At 40.2% G+C, this 27,035-nt stretch overlaps 1 protein-coding gene across 11 annotated transcripts in view; it reads right to left on the bottom strand.

The window, feature by feature from the left end:
* Positions 1 to 27,035, bottom strand: part of mcf2l2 (MCF.2 cell line derived transforming sequence-like 2) — a 111,711-nt gene that overhangs the window by 3,439 nt on the left and 81,237 nt on the right. For 6 of the 11 annotated variants that reach the window (XM_056379393.1, XM_056379391.1, XM_056379394.1 and 3 more), the window contains 7 exons: positions 23,087 to 23,182; positions 19,248 to 19,346; positions 16,333 to 16,404; positions 15,229 to 15,339; positions 13,654 to 13,763; positions 11,723 to 11,838; positions 3,556 to 3,629 (listed from right to left, as the gene is read on the bottom strand). In XM_056379393.1, coding sequence (XP_056235368.1) covers positions 3,556 to 3,629; positions 11,723 to 11,838; positions 13,654 to 13,763; positions 15,229 to 15,339; positions 16,333 to 16,404; positions 19,248 to 19,346; positions 23,087 to 23,182 — 678 coding nt within the window. Of the gene's footprint in view, positions 1 to 10; positions 3,155 to 3,543; positions 3,630 to 11,722; positions 11,839 to 13,653; positions 13,764 to 15,228; positions 15,340 to 16,332; positions 16,405 to 19,247; positions 19,347 to 23,086; positions 23,183 to 27,035 lie in introns of those variants that run through there. The other 5 variants (XM_056379397.1, XM_056379399.1, XM_056379398.1 and 2 more) reach the window with 5 other exon arrangements.

Genomic DNA, 27,035 nt, shown 5'->3' with positions numbered 1-27,035 from the left:
GAAAAACAGAAAGATTTATGTCAGCTTCAACTTTAAATACAATCTTGCATCTTTGCATCTTTGAAAAAAAAAAAAAACAGGAGTGGTGAAATATGGACAAACTGTGGCATTCAAACACAGTGTTTAAGAGGGGGGATGCACAGCCCAGACTAGAGTACCAATCAAACATAACAAACCAAACAATGAAGCATACAGTATACAAGACATACAGAAGCCTATACAACAAAATTACAATACACAATTATTAGTACACCCCTGGACAATATCGCTCAAATGTGAAATGATTAAAAACTGTGTCATCTTGCAGTATTTGTATTATTTCAAAATTTGTTTGATAATATATATAATTAAAAGTAAACACGTTAGATAGACTAGATTGTAAATAAGGCCCCAAGGACAACCTCAATGCAACAAAAGTGAGTACAGCTCATTTCCTAATTGGAAGAACAAGGTTATAAAATAACCTGTAAACACAAAAGCTTTCTCAGTTTTGGTCTGGGTTGTGTCCACAGGGTAAGGAACTGCCTGAACAAGTAAGAAACAGGATTGTGAGACTTCAAAAAGATGGGAGAGGGTACAAGAGCATCAGTAAGCTCTGGACATAAGCTGATAAGGAAGAGCAATACTATCAATAAAAAAAGGCACAGTGGCTTCTGCTATTGGCTTTGAAAAATAAACCCACTTACAATTTGCTGTTTATGCAACCTTGCATTGAAAACAGATGGGTAAGTGCTTCTGACTTGGCACAAAGATGATCTGTGGAAATCTGTGTTTCGGTGACTGATCAGACAGTGAGAAGGACACTGCATGATGTCAACCTCTGTGGATGGCATCCAAGCAGAAAACCATTACTTACAAAACAGCACAAAACTGCAAGAATAAACTTTGCCAGAGACAATGAAAGTAAGCGTGATGAATGTTGGCAGCACATTCTTTGGTTAGAAAAAAACAAAAATAAATTTGTTTGGATCAGATGGGGGTGCAGAATGTCTGGTATGGACCTGGTCAGAACTACAACAGTGACAGCAAAGTGCCAGATGTGGAACATGGAGGTGAGACTGTGTTGATATGGGGCTGCATGAGTGCAAAAGGTGTTGAGAAGATAACATTTATAGATGCCACAATAAATGCAAGTTTGTATATAAAAATACTGAATAAAAAGGCGACTCCCAGTCTCAAGACGCTTGGCAGGAGAGGAATTTTTTAAAGAAGAAAATAGTAAAAAAAAATATGACCCGGCCAAGTATGTCCTCTGACTTGAATCACATAGAACGTTTTGAGTATTTTAATGTGGAAAGAAGAGCTACAAAACCCCTGCAACAAACAGCAGCTGGAAAGAATCACCTGTGAAGAATGGCCGAACATCTGTCCACAGAAAAGTAAATTGAATCTCACTGACGAAGGGTGTACTGACTGTTGTTGCTGTGGCTCTTAAATAATGGCCTTTCTTTATAGTTTAATTAGTCAAACATTTCTGTTTCTTGAATGAACAGGAATTGTAATTTGTAACATTTCAGTGATATTGACCAGGGGGGGTTGGTTGTATACTGTAATAGTGAGGCATTCAATATCTGCAACAATGTCTGCAAGTACAGTGCATAAAGAATTATAGGAAAGGCAGATATGGGCAATCAACGCTTCACGTAACCAAAATACTGAAGAGAAACTGCTCGAGTGTGAAATCCTGTCTTATTCACACACACACAAAAAAAAAATCAAAACACAGAAGAAGAAGAAGAAGAAGAAAGAGATGAAAGGAAGAGGAAAGGAGGACAAATGAGGAGAACGAAGGGGCTAGCTGTTTTGATGATGAGAGGATAGAGAGTCATAACAAAACAAGCAAGGCCACAACAAACACTTCAAGGACCAGCCGTCAAGGCGGCATTAAAGGGAGGAGACGGTGGAGAGATGGATTGAGAACAGAGGGACAATGAGGCAAGAGAGCTGAGAGACAGTCAGAGAGCGCAGACCCCAGGAGTGGCTGTCCTGTTTGTGGCATTAAACCATGAACTCATCGGCACAGTATGGTGATATAGAACCTGTGCTCAAAGTTCATGCGAGGTCAAGATGGATAACAAAGATATGTGGATATGAAGCTCTCAGTTATTTCAAAGAGATTTGAAGAAGAAAAGCGTTTTGAGAAGAGTTTTGAAGTGAGAGGAGCTCGGTTCAAGAGGTATTTTTTGCCCACTGTGAATTCATCTCCAGTTGTCTTTTAATGACATTCACACAGAGTAACTTAACTCTTACTCTTAAAAGTGGAAAATATGTAAGATTTTAATGTTCCACTGTTGCTGCTACTACTATTAACACTAATTTCACAGTTATAACTGTTGTTCTATGGTTTTGGCTGAACGCTAAGTGGATTATCTAGTCATTAACACTGTTGCTATGCATACGGTGTAGACAGCCAGTGGGGGAGGTGAAAGGGCACCGGGACAATAATGTGACAGAGCTGTAATCAGGTTAGTGTGTAACGCTACATTCATGACAAATGGGATGGATGATACAGACATGACAGATTCCCTGGGTGAATGCATGTTCAAGCCAAAACAAGGTGTTAAGCTTATGGTATGGCCACAGGTTCTAATTATTCAAACTTCATTATGCTGTACCTGATGGCTCTGAATACTACAATACCCATGAACCTAAGCCATCCTTTCTATGGAAAAAAAAGAAGCAAATTAAAAGCTACAAATCCGAAGTATATTGCTGCAGTTTGGAACAAAACACTGCCACAGTTGCCAAATTTGATTTAAAAATGGGCCTGGAATCCAAACTGGAATTAAACTGCTGAATTTTTCATCAGCTTTCATCAAAACATATTGTTTAGCTCCAGCTCGTGCCACAATCAGTGACAGAGTTTTATATTTGGTAACTGGATGTTTCTAATGACTGCTTCGGGAGCTGTAGTTGACTTTTCCTATCCTTATGTTTTTCTAATACAGTTACTTATCTGTTGTGCTGATGATTAAATCAGGAGATCATTAATTTCATGTCGTCCAAGTCTTCAATCTGAGTGCCAGTCACCCAAAACTGTCTCTTCACAAAATGAACAGGAGTTTCACACAATTCCTCCTGCTTTGCATCTCCACAGAGCACCTCATCTTTGCCTCCATATATATTTTTTCTTTCTATGTCCACTCCCAGGCGTCTTAAGTAGAGAGAGAGAGAGAGAGAGAGATACAGAGAGAGAGAGAGAGAGAGAGAGAGAGAAACAGACAGAAAAATCAGTGCCGTAAAGAGAATGTGCTGCAGTCGGTTACATCATGCTCTGAATATTCAACTCAACAAGCCAAAGCTCTTCCACCCTCATCCGCTCCATACTTCCATCCAACCTGAACTCCACCCGACAGTCTCTCCCTCCCCACCCAATCCCTTGGCACGTGGCCGAACTATTAAGTCAGAGAGTGAAGGAGCAATTGACAAAGTTGAAGTGAAGGAGGGAAGGGAAGGGAAGGGAGGGGTGGAGTGGGTGGGTTTGGGAGTGAGGGTGTCACAGCAAAGCGGCCAGTGGTTAGTCAGAAGCATCAGCGTTGTTACTTCATGAGTGACCTCCTTCAGACGCCGCCTGCAGTATTCTGGGCGGAACCAGCCCTGTCTCTTCTGTTAAAAGCTTCTTGACCAGCCTAGAACATGAGACACAGTGCAGGCAAGGGTCTTCACTCACTCACAGGAGGAAAAGTAAACACAGTGACACTTTATTTTACTGGTCCTATGGGTTCTTCATTTCCCAGATTTATGGACAGCAAGCACACCCTGAATATACACATACCTGTGGCTCACACTGATCACATAGAAGCCCCAGAACACACTAAATCTTTATAAGAAAACTCTTGAATTAGCCTGGAATCACGTTTGTCCTCTTTTGGTAGAGGCTGCCACCTACCACACGCCACAAACCACATCCCAGACCAGTCCCACTGAACACAGAAAGACCAAACCGATATCAACCTTCCATCAAACTCCCAGTGAGACAGAAATGTAATCAAACTTTAAAGCTGATGTTGCTCCAACACCGTTTCTCTTCTTTGATCTGTCTATCTGCTGGCGAAGAGATGTGCCGCTAAGATAACTCAGTACCTGTGAAATCAGCTCCTGTCTTACTGTAGTTTCTGTGGTTGCCATGGTTACACGATGAGCTGTGATGGAAAGCTGAAAAAGCTGAACCATTATCAACACAATGGAGGCTGTGGTGGTGGTGGTGGTGGTAGTGCAATGACATTTCTTAACTTATCTTGACAGTTTGTACTTAATGTGTTTATGAACTCTAAATGAATACTGAAGAAACACAGCAGGTAGACAATGAAAATTCCCTAGTGTAAGTCTTGATGCGACTGCCTTCGAGAAACAGCCTCTGAAAACGGAAGAGCATGACAGCCAATAGGGAGGAAGAAGGACTTGAGCGCAGTGGACCCTTGTGACTGGTGGTGGTGGGGGTGGTGGGGGGGATGGGGGTTTCATCAGCCTGGAATCAAGGCAACTCATTGAAAGTACTTTGTAAATGATTAAATATGTAAAGATGTTGATGAAGAATTTGTCCAGTAACCCATACTGACGAAGTGAAAACATGTTTGGAAATTTTATAAAAATCAAAAACTGTGAAGTTTACAAAAGTATTCAGACCTTTAATTCAGTACTTTGTAGAAGCCTCTAAAAACATGTTCATCATTACAGATTATGGAGGGTAGATTAATGGGCAAAAAGTGACATTTTATCCATTTAAAATGAAATCTACAACACAAAGTACACAAAAGTGAAGGGGTCTGAATACTTTCTAAAGCGCCTTAACACCAAACTGAAAAGCATTGTTTCACTGTCCTCTCTCTAAGTGTGTTGTGCTAATTTCAGACTCTGCTCTGCATTAAAACCACAGATCATGTACATGAATTCTTTCTACATTTCTGCACAAATTTTAGTAAGGACGAGGCCAGGTTAGGACTTTTTCTTATCTCTATTTATTTTTCACCTTTATACACACCAGTTCAGCTCAGCTGCCCTACATCATACATGAAAAAATGTTGTAATCATTGTTCATCATTTGTGAAAATGTGAAAACATCAGATTTCCGTACAGTCAGAGAAAGTAAAAGTTGCCGTCCCGGTCGTAGCTCAGTTTTAGTAATCCTAACACACCACAAAGCGTGTCTCCTGCCGGGCTGCTGACAGCGCTGTCAGCTGGACACCGGAGCTGAGAGTATCAGAGCAGACAACGGAAATAAGCTGCTCTCCTTTTTCTATCATCCGCCTCTACTTCCGTAGTTAGTTTGGTCATTACAGCCCGCCATACTGTTGCTCCTGTATTGATCTGTGTACTGAGGAAAGTAAAGGTGCAGTGACTCGACTTACAAAATGCAAGTCGACACAGGGTTTTCTCAGCTGATGCATCGACTTTAGGTCTGATATTAAGGTCATACTGCCTCCTGCATTTGCATTGAACCTTTGCACTGGACATAAACCATGACCTGAAGAATCATTTAATAGGAACATACCTCTACACCTTAGAGAGCAAGCAAACTCTTGTGGATGGAGCTCAAAAAATTGTCCAGAGAACTGTTAAATTTTATATAGGCTCATTATATATTATATTAAATAGGTCGCACTAAAGAGTGATATTAACTGTCAGTTGCTGTCAGTTAGGCAACTGTCAGAGTAACGTAGTTATCTTACAATCTAGTTAGCACCTAGCTACTAGACAGATTTAAATTCACAGATTTAAATCTAAAACATGAAATAACTTTCACATGACTTTGTCAGGCAGTTGACTTTGAGGATGTAGGAAGTTGCTGCTAGACATTACACACCAGAGCCAAGTAATTCCCTCTTTATTCTGCTCATACAGTGACTTAGGATATGGTTGGATGTGCTAATGTGTTTTCAGCCCTTATACAAATATGCCACATATTGCCAACAGGGGCTGAGACACGTACAATGTGTGTGTTGTGGCTGTGAAATGAAAGCCTAAATCAGGACGGTGCAACACACTCATGGGAGGGGGTACGTCAGCAAGCATATTACTGCCTGTGTTGGGAAAAAGTGTGTGAAAAATCAGCAGTGTGTAAAAAAAAAACAAAAAAAAAAAACACACACAAACACACACACGCACGCACACACGCACACATTTATTTGTCCCAGAAGTTGTGATGTATGCACTGACACTAATCCACAAAGACACACACATTGCAGATGTATACTGCATACATGGAGGCGTATATGACATATTCAACAGCAGAGAGAGTTCATCAGTGACATTCTGTAAAGCTCTATACAGTTGCACATAAACTTTGATCCAAAGAAAAAAGAGAGGGCTTATGAATTCTTCATTTTCCTCAAGTGAGGAGGAGAGACAAGTGTGAGTGAGACTTTTTGGCGGCAAAAACCCATAGATGCAGTTGACAGGAGACTTTTTTTTTTTTTAAGAGCTGAAATATTCATGAGCTGATGAAAAATGAGAATATTCAAAGCCAGTCAAACTTTTATCTAACAGAGTATTAGTCACTTCCAAATGCAGAGAGCTCGCATGAGATGAAAACACTCAGTGGTGGATTCCAGAGGCTGTTTCTCTGTAAAGGCAGTAGCCACTGTTTTTCTGGCAAGCCAAAAGGATAGATGGTGATGGTGTAGGAAATGAAACAGTGATTTATTATTCATCTGAAGCCATTGTGTTTTCAGCCGCCTCCCTTGATTTCGCAATAGACCATTAGTCACACGTTTGGTTCATCAGGGTAATGTTACAGTGGAAAAAAAGAAAAAAATTCCACAGGAGCCGCACTGAGCTTTTAATCCTTGTGGAGAGAGAACGGGGCAGCAGAGGAGCAGCTGTTCCACTAGTCTCATTTCCTTTCTCAGTCTTGGTTGATTATTGTGGACCAAACTCAAGATAGACTTTTGACCATGGAAGCAATAGTGTGGATAATGATCACAGATAGCAGCGAAAGAAGTCGAACGGCCTTTTCCTTATGCATAACTACATAATATCATCAACACTGATTTCAATCTAAAATAATCCGACATAATATCTGTGCCAGTGTGAGGCAGTAGCAGTATCGAAATTCAGCATACCCACGCACACATGCGCGCACACACACACATTTGCATTTATTAGCACTTTTTTTGAGTGAGGTACAGATGATGCGAGACATTGGTTGATACAGTTACATCGCCGAAGTCTGATTTGTTGGTTCCAATAAGACGCTCAGATACACACTTTCCAGGTTATGCTCTCACCGCTTAAGAGATGCTTGCTGTTATATCAGCTCTCCTCTGCACCTGTTTACCTGACTACGATTTGTCCTTTCGTTTCCCCTGACCTACTATTTTCTATACTACCACCAGATGTCTGCGGCTATTTTTCCCGTTCCACTTACTCACCCGTGTTCATTTGTAATCACAGAGCTTCCCCTCCCACACACCTGAACCCAGTTACCTCATCTCAGTCTGGATCTATATCTGCCATTGTCACCAGTTCATTGGCAGTTTGTCTGTTTCTGTTTCTAGAGTGGTTTAAACCTTGGTTCCTGTTACTCATGCTTTAGACTTTTTGCCTGTGTTACTTGACGACTGGATTCCTTGCTGCCCCTGACTTGCTTTTTTTTCTACCTGTTTTGAACTGCCTTGAATTGAACAGTTTTGACCTCGGGCAGCCTCACCATCCAATAAGCCTTTGTGTTTAATTGTTTGAATAAATCACTGAACTGTATCGACTCGTATGCCCTGACAAGTGCCTTTATTTTGGCGGAAGGCTGGTCTGCCACCATTTGTCGAGAGATCCATTTGGTGTAGCTCATGATTTTGATGGACTGTGGAAACTCAGTGGGTTTATGGCATCATCTGCTATACAAATCCAACAGCTTGTTATCTAAAGTAACATGTTAGTATGCACCAGTGCTAAACAAGCTGCACTTATCCCCTCATCTAGGGTAATACAATATTTGTTTTTGCCACCTTGCGTTTTGTTGCCGGTTGTTTCATTCGATAATGTCGCTGGTACCCAATTCTGTGCCGACAGTTGTGAGACAACAATGTGGAAAAACTAAGGTTGTTCTCAGTTGGAGTCAGGCTAAGTTGCCCTAAATCCCTCCTCCATGTGTTGGCCCTAGTTGCACAAACACCCACACATTGTGTGATCTGCACCGAATGATTCACTTCAGGTATAAGTGCTGTGACTCAATTGGTAAGCAGGTGGACAGTGTGCTTACAAAACACAAGGGCAGGAAGCAGGAAAAAAAACATGACAATCTGCCACCATCAGGACTGTCTATAGATATGCAAATAGACTTTGAACATATGCCTCCATGTAGAGGGAACAGCTAGCTTTTACTGATTGAAGATATGTAGAGTGTGTTTTATTCATCAACCATAAAAGTAAAGTATTTTCCTGAATAGGACTTGGAACAACAACTAAGACCAGAAAATTTTGTGACTGCTATAAAATATTTGAACAACACGTTATTGGCCCATGGTTGGTAGGATTTAACAGTAAAAATGAGGGATCAGGATTTTCATCTTAAGTTACGAGTTCTGTTGAATCTAATTTTACTGTGACATACTTAGTTTTACCCAGAATTAGTCTTGGATAAGGAAAAAATACTGCCTGAGCGGAAAAAAGTTAAAACAGCGTGAGACAACAATGACAAAGACCAACTTATTCTATCATCAGTGACAGAGAAAAATCATAAGAAACACAATTACTGGTAAATCACCACTGCATCATTGACATGAGAATAAATAGACCCAGGCAGTACAACTTTTGTTCTGTAAGGGTTCAGTCGTGCTTCAGAAAACAGTGCTTTGTCTGGAGGAACAGACTGAACATTAGGGAAACTTATTCAATCTACTCCATAATTTTAGTGTCAAATGCTGCCCGAATAAAAGGACACAATGACACAATTTTGCTGCGAGTTGATAGTTGGATGATTAGCACATTTTAAATAGCAGAGCAGCAGGTAGCACACAGCATTATTAGGGTGATTTGAGCAGGTTTCCAGTAAACACTGACACCATTATGGTCCACTGAGTTGTCCCATAGTAGAAAATGACCATAACAAAGCTGCAGGTGGTTGATACTGCTGATGATGAATGCCAGTGAGTCACTGATTACTGCACCTGGTGCAACTTTTAAAATGTGTGGCCTGTAATTTCTGTTGGAACAATAGCTCACCTCCCAATCACCACCTCCACTTTGAATTGGTAGGACATTTTAACATAATCACGATGACAAAAGAGGGCTATTTTGCCCTGAGTGATAAACCAGTGTGCAGTGCTTTGCATGGCGATGACAGTTATTACCTCCTTACATCAGTTTTAAAGATGCAATCCATAATTTTGCTGTTTTGAAACTTGTCTTGAGGAAAATTTTAGATGCATACATTTGCACAACTGCTGTGCCAGCTGTTTTAAACCAATCGCAAACTCAAGTTATAGTTATAATATAATAATTTTTTGTCAAGACAGTTAGCTAGAAAGTAGCTTACCTCCTATCAGCCAGAGTAGTAGCTCACAGGATTAGCATGGCGCGTGACCAAAAAAAAGGCCCTTTTCCTGAAGACATTTTGACATGTCACAATGGGAAAAGCACAGCTGTAAATAATTTAATTAATGGTGGCCAAATATGATTTAGCTGCTGCAGTTTCTGGGTCTTGGTATTGTGCATTATTACACTTCCATGACTTATTGGGACACTTGAATAGATCAAAGCCATTGCTGCGATTACAGCTGTGGTTTGCCTACTATTACTAACCACTTTCCTACTTTTACAGCCCACACAGTTGTTTTCACATATTCTTCCTGATTAGACCTTTGTATGGGATTTTATAATTGACATTTGTCTGACTGTGTTGCTGCACCTATTATGGCAGGATGATATTGAGAAAGATGTGCAACAAGGATCTATTTTAGGGTCACTGCTTTTATATTTTCTATATTCTTTTTATTTATATCTTCCTCAATTTGTTCATTTATATTTAGATGAGACTTTTATATACACATCTGACAACTGACAAAGAAGAAATATCCAAGTGATATTACTGTTGCTCAAACGTCATCCAAGCTTCTATGTGGTGGTGATTATCAAATCATTATTCCCTAATCACTACATTGTCTGACAAATCAAAGCTGTGTGATTAGCCATATCCACATTTAAAATGAGTGATTACAGAGAAAGTTACACACAGTTACACATGCTTTGCTCAAAAGCACTTCCTTTCTTCTTCTGAAGTTACCATGCAAATTAGCTGGCCACCCGTCTGGCCTGACAGTCTCCTCACTTTCCGATACCGAGTCACTGTAGCGTCCACTACGGACAGTGAATGACCATCACCACCACCCTCTCCTAGCAAGAAACCATGTTCGGCTGCAGTTAAAACTTACAAACAGCCCCTTTAAAAGGGGATGTGCTGCACTGAGTTGAATCATCAGCTCCTGACATTTACATTTAGACACATTTATCCAAAGTGACTTACAAGCGAGGGACAACAGGTCCATGCATAGCTGTATGGTAAAGCATTTTTTTTAAATATGCGTAATGATGCCACCCTTGTAAGTGGTGCAGGTTTTCTATTATTCTTCCTCAATTGTTGTGCACATTTAGGCCTAGATTCTGAAAAGTGCTTTATGCAGCATGGGTATTTATTATCTGATGTATCTGAATCATCCAGAATCAAATAAAACCCGCTCAAATACACTTTTTGTTTCTGACCTTTACTTTCATCTTTATTGCATAGACGTGCTCAGTACTATTGACACATTGGGCCTCCCTTCCAAGGAAGTAGCCATTAGAAGAAACGGCCATTAGAAGATGGTAAATTGTGGCCATAAATAGATGCATAAAGGCAACAGCACTCAGCTGGTCTGTGGCATTCAAACGATGACTGATTGGTATTAAGGATAATTGTATGTACAGCCAATTATAACACTGTGTTGACTTTTAAAATATTAAAAAATTATTTATACACAGTCAGAGCTTCACTCCAAACATCCCATTTGAAACACACTGGTTCCTATGCACGCATGAAGATGAACAATACAGATCCGGGGCTTTGCCAAAAAACATTCAGGACTTAAAAGTCTGTTAGCTTTAGGTGCCGCCTGTGCCTATAGTTAAGCGTAATACTACCTGAACACTGCATTTGCCTGTTGATCACAACTGTCTTTTGATACACTCATTCTATTTTAAGAAGAAAGTTATGCAGATATTAAGCTGAGCATAAACGAATTTAAGAACAAATCTTAAAGTAAGCAGAAACACAATAAAAAGACACTGTAATAAGCAACCTATGGTCCTTTAGTTGCTATGGGGAATGTGCTTCAACAGTAGAGGTTTTGTGCAAATAATTCTGAGGTAAAGATATAAAATCTTTAGAACTAAAAAAAAAAACAAATTCCACAAATGAGAGAGGAGAGTGGATTTGCACTGCAATTAAACTTTATTGAGGGCACACAAAGTGAAAGAGATGCTCAACACAAGTACCCTAAATAAAGTCAAATGCAATGTCGGTTTATTTTTTGCCTTATTTGTGAGATTCTTTCTCCTGCACTGGGAATAGACTGTTAAGTTTGTGTTCTCGCACATCTATTTAGGAACAAAATGCGTTTAATAGATGGGGACCCACTTAGCCAGAGATTTCAAATACAGTGCTAAGTCAACCAAACCAGGAAATAATGAGTGGGCAGGAAGAAAATGACTGATTTTCCACAATCCTACGGTGGCAACAGTTGGAACTCACCAGTGTCCGTTCTCCGCTTCCTCCAGAAACTGGACCAGATCACCCGTCTCCAGAGAGATGTCCCGTGAATCACGAGAGTCATAAGTCAGCTGCACCCGGAATCGGCTGCTGTCACCCTGAAGAAAGAAAAAGAATGGCTGAGTCACCCTCTGAATTCAGCCAGTTCCATTCTGGATATGGTTCCAGGCTGGTAAAAGGGATGGGCAGATGCTAATTAACGATAATTAGGTAACCACCCCAAAAGCCAAAGCGAAAATTGGTTAATATGCTTTGCCATTACTCAGCCATATACATATGTGTTTCTGTACATGGACTGGACTGTGCATCACTAGCTAAATGATCTGCTGTAGCTGGTCACATCACTTTCAGTTGTTGGAATGTACTCTTAAACACACACAGTTTCATATTAATATTTTAAGCTAGACAATTTCATAGTTCTTAAACCGGGACCTCCAGTGTTTGGAGCAAGTAGCTGTTGAACAATAAGATGTGTAAAAGTATTAAAAGCTGATTTTCTGCTGTTTTTATGTCTTTTAGCTATGTTAAATGTTTAAGAAATAACATTATTTAATTTAATGTTGAAAGAAAATATGAATAGATTACCGAATAGATCACACACATTTGAGTCTGCTTGTTTAATTTAAGTGCTATAATCACTCTCCTTTAAGCTGTTTTTTTTCTTTGTTTATGTCAAAATATTGATCAGTACAACTTTACCGGATTCAAAAGGATTTGTATCCAATAGGCCGACTGCAAAACCCTGGACTGTACTATAGTATTGTAGAGTCTAGCTGAATATGAGGTTTTGATTACACCCAGACAACACAGAGAGCTGGGAGATAAACACCAAGATTTTACATTTATCGCATGGTGCAAAAATGTCAATTCCTTGAAAGAGCGTGCGCATGTGAGCACCACTATTAAGCTCCGTGTGTGTGTTGCATGCGGGCCTGTGTGACTGTCTACTGTATATCACACTGATTATAATGAATCTGGAAAGCCTGCCATACCCAGTAGACCTGTGCAGCTATAATCCTCCCCCTCTTTCGTCTCTCCTCCCTCGTTTCTTAAATGTCAAGTCGTCAGCGCCCACTGCTAACGAGACACGCGTCCATGGGAAATAATTAAGCAGCGGAGGGGTCCTCTTTAAAGGGGATCAGATGGGGATTTAGTAGAAAAGAGGGGAAAGTGAAGAATGAGTGGAGAGGAAACAAAGGGTGAGAGGAAAGCTGTCGAGGGATGGTGAGTGATCACAGTATGCAATGATTTATGATGAAAGCTGATGTGACCCAGCGGGAGCAGAATGGGCTTGGACAAGCTAAGTTTGAAAATGTTGAGTGATACTGAAATCATGTCTTATTTTAAATCAGAATAAAATTATTTTCTATTTTTTCAGTGTTTCCCACACATAGACTTTACTTGGGCGCGTCGCCCAAGTATATTAACGGCCACCCAAGTATATTTGGGACCCATTTTAGCGTTATTTTCTTTATCCATCCGAGAGAACGACGCCATCCTCGATCGATTAATCTCCCCTCACTCTACCCCTCCTGTTCGTTACGAGAAGGGTCTACTGACAATCACACATGCTCTGTAGAGAATCACACACACACACACACACACACACACACACACACACACACACACACACACACACACACACACACACACACAGGTCGCGGTCTGTTAAGTATATTACACAACATAACAATTCAAAATATTGTGTATAGTTGACCATTTTTGTGCCAGCAGGTAACACATGGCCCTTTCCGCCGGCTACCACCTCAAGTATATTTCAGACCTGTGGGAAACACTGGTTTTGTTCAGTTTCACTATTAAATACATTTTAGAAAGTAGGGCCAGTAATGCTCCTGGTTAAACTTTCTTACATTTTCTAGCCAAAATGAGCTGCAATCTTTAGTGTTACCTACATTTTTATTGTTGCCTTCCTCCTCTGAAGAGTTGGAGGATTCCTCTGCACTGGAGGGGATCGTCTCAAAGTCCTCTGTGTCCATGGAAGGGAGACGCCGCTGCGTCCAGCCTGAGGGGAATTCATGCAAATGATTAAACACGGAAATGTACTAATAAAACCAGGGGGATATTACTTTTCCAGTTGGCAGCTGATGGTGCTTCACTGACAGGAAAAAAATGTCACTGTGCAATTAAGTAATTTGTTTTACATCATCAAGGAGTCTGTTTGCAAGAATCAAACTTTTAGCCAAACACAGAATGAAACGTGGTCAAGCACACTATAGAATACCTAATGATTATTCCTAACACTAAAGGAAGAGTTCATGCTGACAAGGAAAGTTGCATCTAAGGTTCCTTAAAAACTGATGATTGTAAGGTGGGTCTAAGTCTTGCAACAGAAGATAATGTAATAAATGAACTGATGAGAGTTGCAAAGAGTTTTTACTTCTCAGCATTTTAATACTACAGACGTGGCTGTTGATACTCTTCCACTTAAAAAAGAAAAAAAATACAATTTCCTCTTAAACAAGTTGAAACTGACAAAAGTAACTGGCAATCTATATTCTCTGTTCCATTTTTAACAGAACAGACACATGGCTTTTGATTTTTCATACAACACATCATTTTAAAATAATAGAACAAATGAAAATGACGAGGACAAAAATAATGGGATTTCAGGGCAGTTTGTTGCACAACCTTTTGAGGCAATCGCTGCAATCAAGCGCTTTTTGTAGCTCATAATGATACGTAAACACTTTTCAAAATGGTAGTGGTCAAAAACAAGAAGTATATTAGTCTCACTTATCATGAACACTCCAGTTTGATGCATTCCTTCACTATGCCCAATTGTGAGTGTCAGCTCTTTCCATAGACTTTCAGTTGGATCGAGATCATGGCTCGTAGCAGTCCACTTCAGAATGGTCCCATGTTTCCTTCTCATTCATTCTGAGCTGCTTTGGGTGCGTTTGGGGTCATTATCCAGTTGGAGAAGCCATGACCCGCGACTAAGTCAGAGCTCTCTGACACTGGAAAGTATATTTCACTCCGGAAAGCCTTGATAATCGTCTGAATTCATTGTGCCCTGCACAGATTCAAGGCACCTTGTACCAGACACAGCAAAGCAATCCCACAACAGAACTGATGCCTAACAGTGGGCAGGTGTTCTTCTCTTTGAAAGCTTCATTTTTTCCCTCCGTGAACATAGAGCTGATGTGACTCACCAACATGCTCTGATTTGGTGTGTACTTAAACATGGCCTTTGTTACGGCCAATCCATAATGAGTGCAAAAGTATAATAATAAAACACCACACAGCTTCAGGGTAGAAATGAATGTGCTACAGAATGAAGAAGTTGCACATCAGAAGGTCTGGTAAAATAAGATGCACCAAATAAAAGACTGCCCAAAACCAAATAATTAACCAAAAGAAACTCAATTTTCTCAACAACTTATCAAACACATAAAACGGAAATCAGTTCTACCAAGAAGACAAACCACGCAAATCATTGTTGGAGATGAGTCTTCCTCTGCAGTTACCTGGTTGGGAGGTGGATCTAGGGACAACTGTGGTGCCGCCAGCAGCAGTAGCAGTGCTGCTAATCATGCTCTGACGTTTCCCGACTGCAGCCATAGCACCGCGCAAAGTATCTGGAGGAAAGCCAAATGCTTTAAACCATGCTTTTCATCATGATCACTCAAAGACCACTCAACATCGTCAAACCCCAACCAAAATTTTAGAACGTGAGGTCCTGATGAATAAAATGAGCGGTGCAACTCTACTCATGCAGAAATCAAATAAGTAGACGACAGGCCAAAACACCAACAAACCCCTCAGCACACCAAAACCGCACACACACACACACACACACACACACACACACACACACACACACACACACACACACACACACACACACACACACACACACACACACAACAAAATATTTTTATCTGATACTCCTTTACCTGATACTTTTTACTTGATTTGCATGCGCTTTGAAATGTCATATCACAAATCACAACACAGCAGGCAAGAGATGGAAATACAGAAAGTGAACAACCACAACCATGCGTACACACACAACACACACATCATCCAGAAATAAATAAAAAATAAAAAATAAAGTTCCACCTACTTAACCACAGGCTAAAAGGCTCAGCATGCTCGGAGCCAGTGGCCTCATAAAGTATTCAGACCTCTTCACTTTTATTGTGTTGTAGAATTAGACAATTGGACAAATTACTGTTTTACCCATCAAAGTGAAAACATGTTTTTTTTTTTTTAGAAAACTACAATCTGTTATTTACAAAAGTATTTGAACCCTTATTTTCAGTATATTGTAGAAAGACCTTTGGCAATGATTAGAGCTTTGAGTCTTCTTGTGTAAATCTCTACATGCTTTGCTTATCTGGATTTGGGCAGTTTATCCCATTCTTTCTGGCAGATCCTCTAAAGCTCTGTCAGCTTGGATGGGAAGCGTCTGTGAACTGCCATCTTCAGGTTGCGGGTTATTGAGTGTAGACTTACAGACAAAAATTTTAGCCACTTAAAATGAAATAAACATAATATAAAGTTTGCATAAAGTGAAGAGGTCTGAATGCTTTCTGAACTCACTGTATACGACATATCTTTGCATGTACCTTCATAACCAAATGGAGTGGGATCACTCTTTATCTCATGTCTCTTGCTCTTTATGCTAGCAGAGAGGGGGCCTGGTCAGGGAAAATAACATACAACCAAAGGTTTAATTAGATTTTTATTTTTTTTTTAGAAGCAACCCTGTCTCCTAAAAATAATGTTTTATAGAACTAAATAGCATATACTGTACGTTTGGTTGAGTTGAGGGAAAGACTAATGGACACAGACGCAGTGTGTTTATTTACATTTAACCAAAACCACAGTCATTCCCTGAGCTTAACCAAAGTGCTTCTGTTTCCCTAAACCGCAGGCGGGACTCTGGAGGCGAGTCCTGGTCTCGGGGGAAAGGTTTTTTGCATTCGTATGGCCAATCACCACAAATCAGCTGTCGTTAATGAATGTGGCACTTCTTCCTTTCAAAACATACCTTGCCTCTGAACATAATTCAACCAGTGATTACATTTCATATAAAAAAAAATGTATTTTCTTTTGCAGTTTAGTTGTATATAAGTATAATTGCTATGGGACGGTCTTGTTAAAAAGAAGCACACAGCATTACCCCAAAACTTTCCTTTTAAAACCCCCTTTTAAATATGAAATTTGTAACACTGAGCTTCCATCTTTTCAAGTCAAGGCTTTCTTTAGCTTTCCATTATGGAAATCCTCGTTATGATTTTATTCACACTGAACTGATTTGATTTACATGTACTGAAAAAGAAATCTAAAATGTTGAATGTTTTGGATTCAATTGCATGTTAATTGTACATGTACATATCTTCTGTGTAGAGTATATGCACACAGTATACCTATCTGTCATGACCTTCACTGATATATAATGCAAGGGGTTTATTTAAACGTTAGACCATCATGTGAAAATGCTTGTGCATTGTACAGTCGAATGTTTCTGAAACAGTTTCGACTCCATGCGAGAAAAAGAAACACAACTACAGCAGAAAATAGACTGAGAGGAAACAGTTCAAGGGAGAACTTCAGTAGCCCTCTTCTTCTGTCATTAATTCCTCCCATGCCTCTGCGTGGTTGAAAATACACTTCTCATCTGTATTCCTGCAGTAAATTGCACTTCTACTGCCACTTTGAATGTCACCCTACGTCCCAAATGTCAGCTTATCAAAATTCTTATTTCCTGACGCTTTTTAAAAATAATATGTATGTCTAGTCATTTGCAGTTTTTTTTCCCCCCTTAACATTGTTTTGATTCTCAGCAAAGGCTTGGCTTTACCTATGCATCTCATAAATTTCAAAACCAGCAGTAAATGGGGAGAAGGTTATAGGAAAATGGATTCTTTTTCTGCCCCCACTCTCTATACATGTGCACACATACACGCAATTTTCTCACTACTGATTCAGTTTGAGTCCGTGTTACTGGCCTGAGAATGAATGAAATTGCAAATTGTTAAAAAATGATAACCTCGGATGTATTGAGGGGCAAACCCACCTAAACACGGTTTTCTCATCTTTTCTCGTGTTTGGTGGAAACACATTGTGAACACATTTTTCTACCAGGATTTTAATATATATATCTTTCTTGGCATCCATCCTGGCCTAGGCTACTCCATAAACCTTACCAATATAAACTTTACTATAATATACAGTATATACTATATTATCTTCTTTTTTTATTTGTAAAAAAAAAAAAAAAAAATGTCAGAAATGCTCCTTTAACCTCCAATCCTCTGAGTGGGTGGGTTGATGTATGTTTTTGATTGACGGCTGAGCCAGCAGGCCTACCAGACCGCAATGTAAATGAATTTGCTTTCCTCTTACAATCCATGGACAGGCAGCGGCATTGATGAGTGAGGACCACATCATTTAGCATTTAAACTGGCTGATGATGTCATTTCAATCTGTTTAATGTGTCACAGCTGACCAGCTATTAGCTATTTAATCTGCAAACTGACATTAGCAAAGCACTTCTCCCTCAGTGGAGGCTTGTTTTGTAGCCATTTTAGCAAGCTAAGACGCAGGACAAGTTGTGTCCATGCTTGTAGCTTGAAGGGAGACGTGAGCAAAGGTAATGTAGCCTGTGGCTGAAAGTCTGTAGCTCTTATTGTGTCTGTTGCAGGATGCTGTCAGGCTCAGTGGTCATTGTATTGCCTGGTGTAAGAATGAACGTATTCGTGTGATAATTCAGCCGTATGTACGGGATTCATGACAACAGCCGCTGTCACCTCCCCCAATTTTTCACTGTGACTGTGTTTCACAGCTTTTGTTTGAGTATCAAATCATTTTGTTTGTACTGTACATACCTGTATATCATATTTCTTCCACGCTATGATGTACAGCGTGTTCTTTATCCTGCACAATAACATTGACTTGCAGTTGAAGCAGTCAGTTTTGTGAACCCGTGCGTTTATTGTGAACTGCGGGATATAGTATGTTGCATTTGATTCCGGGTGTGCTGCAGTATGGATTTCAATGTATGATAGTTGCATTTAAGTACAATAATTCCGGTCTGTGTAACCAGAGAAACAACAGTATTCTGGTCCATGCACAGACATAGTATTTCTCCCTTTCAGATACTTTTTTTTTTTTTTGCAGGGCATGTAATTAAAGAGATGTGTATTATGTAGCAGAAAATTACATGGAATTTGCTATGTATATGATCCTGGATAATTTAGTTCAGTCCAGGATACTTTTGTCTGTATTGGACTTTCTTTGCATTATAATAATCTGAGTGAAGGTGTGAATTTACTCACCTCTTCATTCAGCACTGAATCGCAGAATAAGCCTATCAAACAATGCAGTGTAATATTTGCACTTCCTCCTGCTGAGCTGCACAACTCTGTGTAGTTTGCTGTGTGTGTGACTGCGCAAGAGTAGTGAACGTGAACAGAGGAGAAAAAGACAAGCAAGAAAATACTGAAAGAGTAAAGTATGGAGGCAGCTGATCAGGTACCTTTTGTGCGTCGTGTCGCAAAGGAGGAGGAAGTGGAGGAGGCGAGAGAGGAGGTGAGAGAGAAGCGGCGGGGGACCTCTGCCTCCTTAGCAGCAGACTCTACAGGCAGGAGGGTCAGGAAGCAGGAAGAGTCAGAGACAGAGACAAACGACAAGAGACAGAAAGAGTAAAATGGAGTAAAGGGAAGGAAAGGGAGGAAAATAAATGAAGAAGCAGAGGATGGATTAAGTGATCGGAAGAGGGAAGAAGTTATTGGTTTAATATTCTACACCCAGTTTTACTTAATATAAGTAGTGCATGTATCACATCAGTTACTTATAGCAACAATTTATCTACTGAGCAAATGAAAACCATTAAATATAACAGCAGTTCAAGCAAATGGAAAGAGGAAGCCAGAAATGCATGAAATGTAAAACAAAACAAAAACACAAACAAAAAGAAAATCGTTAATGTCCACTTTCTACTTTTACCAGAGGTTTCAACCAAGTCTCTCATGTTCTTCCTCTGTGTATACTTAGGTCATGTGACAGTGTGACACTTTGGTCACATGATTACAGGTCGTTACGGTCAGAGGACTGTTTATTGTAAACACCCAAATGAACCAGATATTTGAGAGAGATGCAACTGAAGGCTCCAGCGTGAATCTCAGGGGCAAATGTTTCAAAACAAAGGATATGTGAGAAAGTATATTGTTTCTTTTTGCTGGTGGCGGTGGGTATTAGAAAATGTTAGAGATATTAAAAGGTGCCGAAAAATGTATGTGATGAAACAACAAATATCACGTTATTGCGATGTTGACTTTTAGTCTCGTAGATCACAGCGTGTGTTTTTTAGTTGTAATAAAACAAGTGTTAGAAGATTAAAACTAAACGGAATCAAACAGATGACTGCTGAAGAAAAATCGTTGTTCAGATGTTTCGGTCCGTGCGGGTCAATAACGTCAAAGGATCATTCACATCATATTGAGAAAGCACAATGCTTTTACATAAATAGCTGTGAGCCATCATAAATTGAATAAATATTTCTCTTCAGCATGGAGGTCTCATTATACAAGATGCAACACAACAGTGGAACCACCACAACTCATTTTTAAAAGATGTTTTCCATCGATTGACAGGCCTTAACTTCAATGAATTCAATACAGAAGGTTAGGTGCAGGTTGACCTCCAACTCTTTTTCACTGCCGAGTTGGAATGATGTGATAAAATGCTATAAAAAGGCCAAAGCCTGAATGTCAGGGAGCTTACAAGTCACAGGACGCAGCGGAGAGAGCGGCCCTTGATCTCAGTCCATTCTTCAGTGATCTGACACGTTGAACTTATTGAGTGGGACGTACGAAGCGATGAAGCAAAGGAAACTGCAGAGAGCACTCCTGTAATGATGAGTCTATTCAACTGGAGGACACCTGCCATCGATTCAGCATTGATTTCCATTTCGTAGAGCAGACTGCACATTCATCGCTCAGGGTAGCGCTCAGAACTGTATTGTACTTATTGTATGTATTCTTTATAAGCGGTTTGGAGCAGGAGCAATATACAGTTAGGCACCTCCTGGTTATTGAGCGTCAAAGTACAATAACAGTGAGAGATCCTGTTGTCATGAATTAATTCTATAAGAACCAAAAAAAAAAAGAAATTGTTTCTGTAGATGATAAAGAGTTATTTAGACCAGCATAAAAGACGAGCCAGGTTTAAGAAATAAATCACATGTGAGGACCACATTTCCCATAAACAAAGCTGCTTCCTGAACAGCGAGGAGGCTGGTGGTTGCGAGGGTGCCATGAATCTAAAAACCACGAGCGTGAATCTGCTGCTATAACAGCATCCGCTCCTCTGCTTTTCCACCAGATCTTGGAACCTGGCCGCAGGGACCTGTTCCCATTTAACATGATGCCTTAGTCTTATACGCTAACAAGCCTGGGTATCAATTCAGCTAAATGTGAATCTTTCAGCAAAAACGAGAAGAAATTAAATCACCTATACTTCAACGGCTCATATGATAAATTCAGCCTGATGTACATTTATATTAATTCCATCAGTACAACAGCTGCCATGTCATACGCACAAATTTGCTTCTCCGAGTTTCACTTTTAAAACACAAATGTTCTCATTCTTTAATTATCATTCTTATTATTACTTAGCTACTAAACCAGTCTGCAGATGTTTTCAAATTAAAAACCAACCAGGAGAGATTATGCCCTTTGAGCTGGTGGAAGGAAATATCGGTGCAAGACATATTAAATTTCCTGAATCGTAGCTCACAGGCAAACCAAAACAAACAAACAAACAAACAAAAAAGGCAGAAAAAGGGCAATTGCAATATATCTGTGGGCAGAAAACAGTGCTCCCTTTTTTTAAGATAATATTTCTAGTATTAGTATTAGTATTTCTAGAGAAACCCAGAGCATCGCAGTGGATTGAATGCCATAACATGTTATACTGATTGAATTTGTTGCAGTAAATCAGATCAGAAACCATGGAGGCATCTTATTAAAATATATTTATAAAACAGGAAGTAAGTAATAAAGGCCTATCTTTAATAATAAGCCTGATTCGAATAAAAGCCTGGCCTATGACTGAAATCCCTCCCTGTTGACTAGTGCACTATATTCACTGTCTGCTATTTTAGTGTGTAAATTTATCCGCTGTATAATTCCATTAAAAAATCCCACAATGGAATAAAAATTGTAGTGTCCTTTCAGTTGATACTACTCTCTGCTAACAATCCCACAATGCAATTCACCGCATTATCTAGATGTGAAAAGGCGATTCAACAGCTGTGAGTAATGACGCAAAACGATAATGATAAGTGTCTGAAATCTCAATTTACTGCTCACTACTGAATAAACTATTGAGTCTCCATTGTAAAGGGAGAGATGACTGAATGAACAAGAGAGTGGCTTTGGACACAGCCCTGGTTCTCTCTGCAGTTAAGATCAATAAAAGCTAATGTTTGAAAATTTATGGTTATTCATATTATTCATTATGATTTCATTTGTAGTTAGAAGCTCCATAAAAACAGATTTCAAAATTTCAGTTTCACCTGCTTCGTGCACGGAGGTTGCTGGATTACTGTGGGTTTCCTGGATATTTTAGCTTGACTACACAACTGTCTCCATTACCTGTCTCCCCAGCTCACTCAGCAGCCTCATTAGGGGCATGTGTGGCTTGAAGACTGGCCGGACTGCTGCAACATGGAAAAACACACCCTGGAAGGTTCACCCTCTTCCAAAAATGTTAATATGCTTCCAAATGTCAAGAGGGCTCGAATATTAAAGGGTGGCATTTAGCGCAGCACTGCCACACAGAATTTAGTCCAGGCTGTCTCTCTGTTTATCACCTTCTGTCTACCTGTCTTCAGATCCTGTCTCTTCGACGGTACCCTGCCCCTCTCTCTCCTAAATCACAGTTTCCTTGTTGTTGTGTGGGCAGATACAGATGATACTGACATGAACAGATAAAAGCAGAGAACGGGGGGGGTAGAGGGAGATGTGGCCTTTACGCTGAGACACCGCGGGCGCCGGGACGCGCAGAGAGATCTACCCAACAGCGAGATACGCACTGACACAGAAATTTATATAACATTTGCAGGGAAAAAAAGGAAAGGACAACAGCAGTTGTAAGACAGGAAAGCGAAGACTGAAGAAGAAAAGACTGAGGCAGGAGAGATGGTGGTGCTGTTCAGGATGATGATGATTGTCGTTATGATGAAGAGGATCATGACAGCGGTAACAGATAACGAGAACAGAAAGCAGACAACGAGGACGATGGTGTTGGCAGAGGTGCCAGTAATGAAGGCGGCATGAGCGCAAACTTGACGTGCCAACGTCATACTGTTACCTGCTGGAAGAGACCTCCTGTTGGAAAGTCCCTGCAACGTGAAGCGTTTCCTAGCGTTAGCAACCGAGTGGCCTGATTGGTTGGCGGAAACGTCAACTGAGAGGAAAAGCAAGAGGGAGCTGGAGTTAGTGAAGCAGGGAAAGATGAGTAAGATCAGGCCTTGAACTTTGTTTGAAAATTTTCTATATTGATGGCAATATGATAACTGAGTTTTGGTACCAATCCCAAAACAAATAAATAAATATCCAGTTTGGTTTGTTGTTAGTATGGAGTTGTTTCAAGGCTTTATTCCATTTAACAAAATAGATGAAACTGCTCAGTGGATGAACGATCAATTAATCAACTTTGGCTATAAAGGGCTTGGTGTTATGGCAAACAATTTTATTCCAATAATTTTGTTTCTTATCAGTCAGTATTTACATAGATCACAATATAAATCAAGTAACTTTGTCCGTTGATCTTAAGGATTCACTTCAGCTTAACATTTCCTATTGGAAGATTCATTATCATTATCAACGGTGTAATCTATGGTCAGTATATCAAAGTCTCATATTTTCCTATTTGGAAAATGTCTCAATGTGAAAATTGTTTATCACTGTATGTTTATAGTGTCTAAATAAAACATAAAATATTGTTAGAAGTTAGAGAGGTTTCCTTATTTAGATCAGGAAATATCTGATGAAAGAAAAACACTAAACAAGCCCAAGAAGCAAACATTCAATAACAACTTTCCTTACTTTTTTGATGCTGAATGACTAGTATACTGGTAATGCTACTACAGTATAAAGTATTGAGGTTCGATACCCAGAAGAAAAGGGAAGCAGAAGGTGTCAAAAAATCTTCATTTTCAAGCCAGAGTTTTATTTAAAAAAAATGACTAGCTCTTTCTGGCATGGATGGAGCTGCTTAAAAATGGCCAACTGTTGAGGTGTGAGAGAGAATGAACCAGGGTTTTGGTGAAGAAAGCATATACACACATAACTATAGCTATGAAGAGAAGTAGAAGCAGCAGCCTGTCAGCAGAAAAAGTCAGCAGCACAGAGGAGACATATTCACTCAAATCACACATCCTGTACATTAGAGCGAAGAGTCAGGTCGGTGAAGGGATCCCAGTCCTGGAACATGCGTGCACACAGCAGGCTCTCAATGACAGGCACACAGAGAGGGCTGAAAGAGACTGACAGGGCTGCTTTTTTCATTGATGCCCAACGGCTGCACTCGTCAACCCAAGGCTCGGGTTTCCAATCGAGCCGCCACAAATTCCCTGATGCTTAGTCCGGAAGGGGATCAACTTAGGCTCGGAATACACTGGCGGAAATATTGGACTAAGACCCATATATTCCTACTCCATCTATCCATCTACACTGGCTTCAGAAAGTATTCACTTTCATTTGCTGCACACTTCTTTTTATTGTTATATTGTTTCATTTTAAATGAGAAAATTGTCTATTTTTCCCCATCAATCTACAACCAATCAAAAGCAATGACATTTATAAAAAGTATTCAGACCCTTTGCTGTGACACCAAAGTGGTCAGGTGCATTGTGTTTGCTTTAGATAGCCTTGAGATATGTCTGCAACTTGACTGGAGTCCAGCTGTGACAAACTGAAATGATTGGACATAGTTACCAGCTGCAAAAGCAGGGTTGGTATTATTTTCACCTTGTGAGTCTGTGTGTGTGTGTGTGTGTGTGTGTGTGTGTGTGTGTGTGTGTGTGTGTGTGTGTGGTGTGTGTGTGTGTGTGTGTGTGTGTGTGTGTATGTGTGTGTCATCATGGCAAAATGTGGTCCTGGAGACACCTACTGTAGCAGGAGCTACCACAGAGGTGGTTTTGAGTACTACAGTAGGTTACATGTCTGTCTTTTGACGGGCAGATTGTCTGAGATCCAGTCATCTACACGTGTAGATGAGATCAAATGAAATGAAGTTTGGAACTACGAGGACTCTTCCTCTTCCAAATCGAGTACCCTTGCAAGAAGGGACTTAGTCATGGAGGTGCCCAAGAACCCAATTAGAAGACATCAAGTCATTAGAAGACAGATTCAGAAGTCCTCTGCAGAGATGGGAGAACCTGCTGGAAGGACAAACATCACAGCAGCGCGCCATCAATCAGCCTTTATGGCAGAATGACTAGACGGCAGCAACCTTGAGTAAAAAGCATATGACAGCCTGCTTGGAGTTTGCCTAACTGCATTTAAAGGACTCCATTAGCACGGAGAAAAAGATTTTCTGAACTCTTTCGGCAGAACTCCAAAGACTGTCTGGCACTGCTCATCACCTGGATAAATACCATCTCTACAGTGAAACATGGTGGTGGCAGCAGGTGGGGGGGGGGGGGGGGGGGGGGGCTTATACAAATTTGCTCCAGGGGCTTATACAAATTTGCTCCAGAGTGCCTGTGAACTGAGACTGGGTCGCTTTCCACTTTCCTGAATCATACAGCTAAGACAACGCTGAAGGTCTTTGGGAGGCAAAAAATTACACTTTTTTAAAATTAAATCTGAACACACAGACGTAATTCGTATATGTTTAGATTCAGTGTGACTTTGATTTTCCACGGATATCATGATCTCCAGGTATGTGATGTTCTTTGTGAATAAACATCAATAAATAAATCATAGTTCCATAACTTCCTGTTTACATCTCCCAAAGCATCATGGGAAACGTAGTTCCAAAACCTAGAGCAAGACAATCCACCAAATAGAATCAAGACAAAGAATAATAATAGAAGTTAACAAATCCATTAATATTTACTTTTCCATGTTGTACTACCAATCATTTAAAAAAAGAAGAGAAGACAAAAAGATATCTTTAGATAAAGGAGAGAATGGCAGAGAGGAGAAATAGAGAGTTAGAAAGGTGAACACAGAGCAGTGGGTGAAGTGCAGAGAGAGGACTGAAGACAAAGGTGGCAGGAAGGGTGACAGAAGAGAGAGAGAGAAGAGAGAATGCGAGTGAAAGAGACAGAGGAGGAAGAGGAAAAAAGAGAAAAGAGTAGGAGGTGTGAATGGATGCGAAGAGACAGGTATGGGTTTGGACAGTTGGTTTTATAATAGTGACCGCACACCCATTTGAGGGGTGAGACCAAAAAACAACAGCCGCTTTCAACTGTCCTTAACCTTTACCTTCATTCTAGCAGTGGTGATTGGAAGAGGAGTGTGTGTGTGTGTGTGTGGTGTGTGTGTGTGGGTGTGTGTGTGTGTAAAGCCAATTCTGAGTGAGAGCAATGAATGGAAATCCACACCTTCAGTGTTTTTTGAAGTGCTTCTGTAGTGTTACAGACATCTGTGACTCGTCGGTCTAACGGAACAGAACCGGATCTATCATGACAAATGTATCCATGAAATTTGCAGAATGTGTAAATCATAAAATACCAGCTTGGTGTCTCACAGTGTACAAGGAATCATTAATATGCTCCTATTTAACTCATGCCAACATAACTGATTTTTCACTGAATGTTATGGGGGGCAATCGGGTGCAAGGGGGGGTCTGGGGCCCTTGGTCAAAAACTGCTAATAAACTGGCAACTGAATAAACTACATTGACTCAGTGTCAGTATGAAATAATAAAAATGTATCTGTAAAGCTCAAAGGTGTTGTAATACTATGGTACCAGTAGGCTCTTCTAAAATCCTAATTTCTATGCAATCTTTTTTTCTCTTCCCTCCTCATCAGTGATTCAGTGATGTGTGACGCACTGTCTGACTGGTCACACTGATCTTATCAGTCGAAATGAGAAAATAAACTTACATCACCTCCCATAGACTCTCTTTCCCAATTCTTCTTTGCGCGTGTGTGTGTGTGTGTGGACGTGCTGTCTCACTTGGCCTTGTATTGCTTTTTACACTGTGATGCCAAACTAAACTCAACACTTAACTTAATGGTGCACACTTCATATCCCATTTCACTTCCTCCAGGAGTTAATGAGAGTTGAGATGCTTTTGCAGTCA

Source organism: Seriola aureovittata, chromosome 6 (assembly GCF_021018895.1).
Source record: "Seriola aureovittata isolate HTS-2021-v1 ecotype China chromosome 6, ASM2101889v1, whole genome shotgun sequence".
Taxonomy (NCBI): domain Eukaryota; kingdom Metazoa; phylum Chordata; class Actinopteri; order Carangiformes; family Carangidae; genus Seriola; species Seriola aureovittata.
Note: the sequence above shows the minus strand (reverse complement) of the source record. Positions and strands in the feature narration are given on the sequence as shown.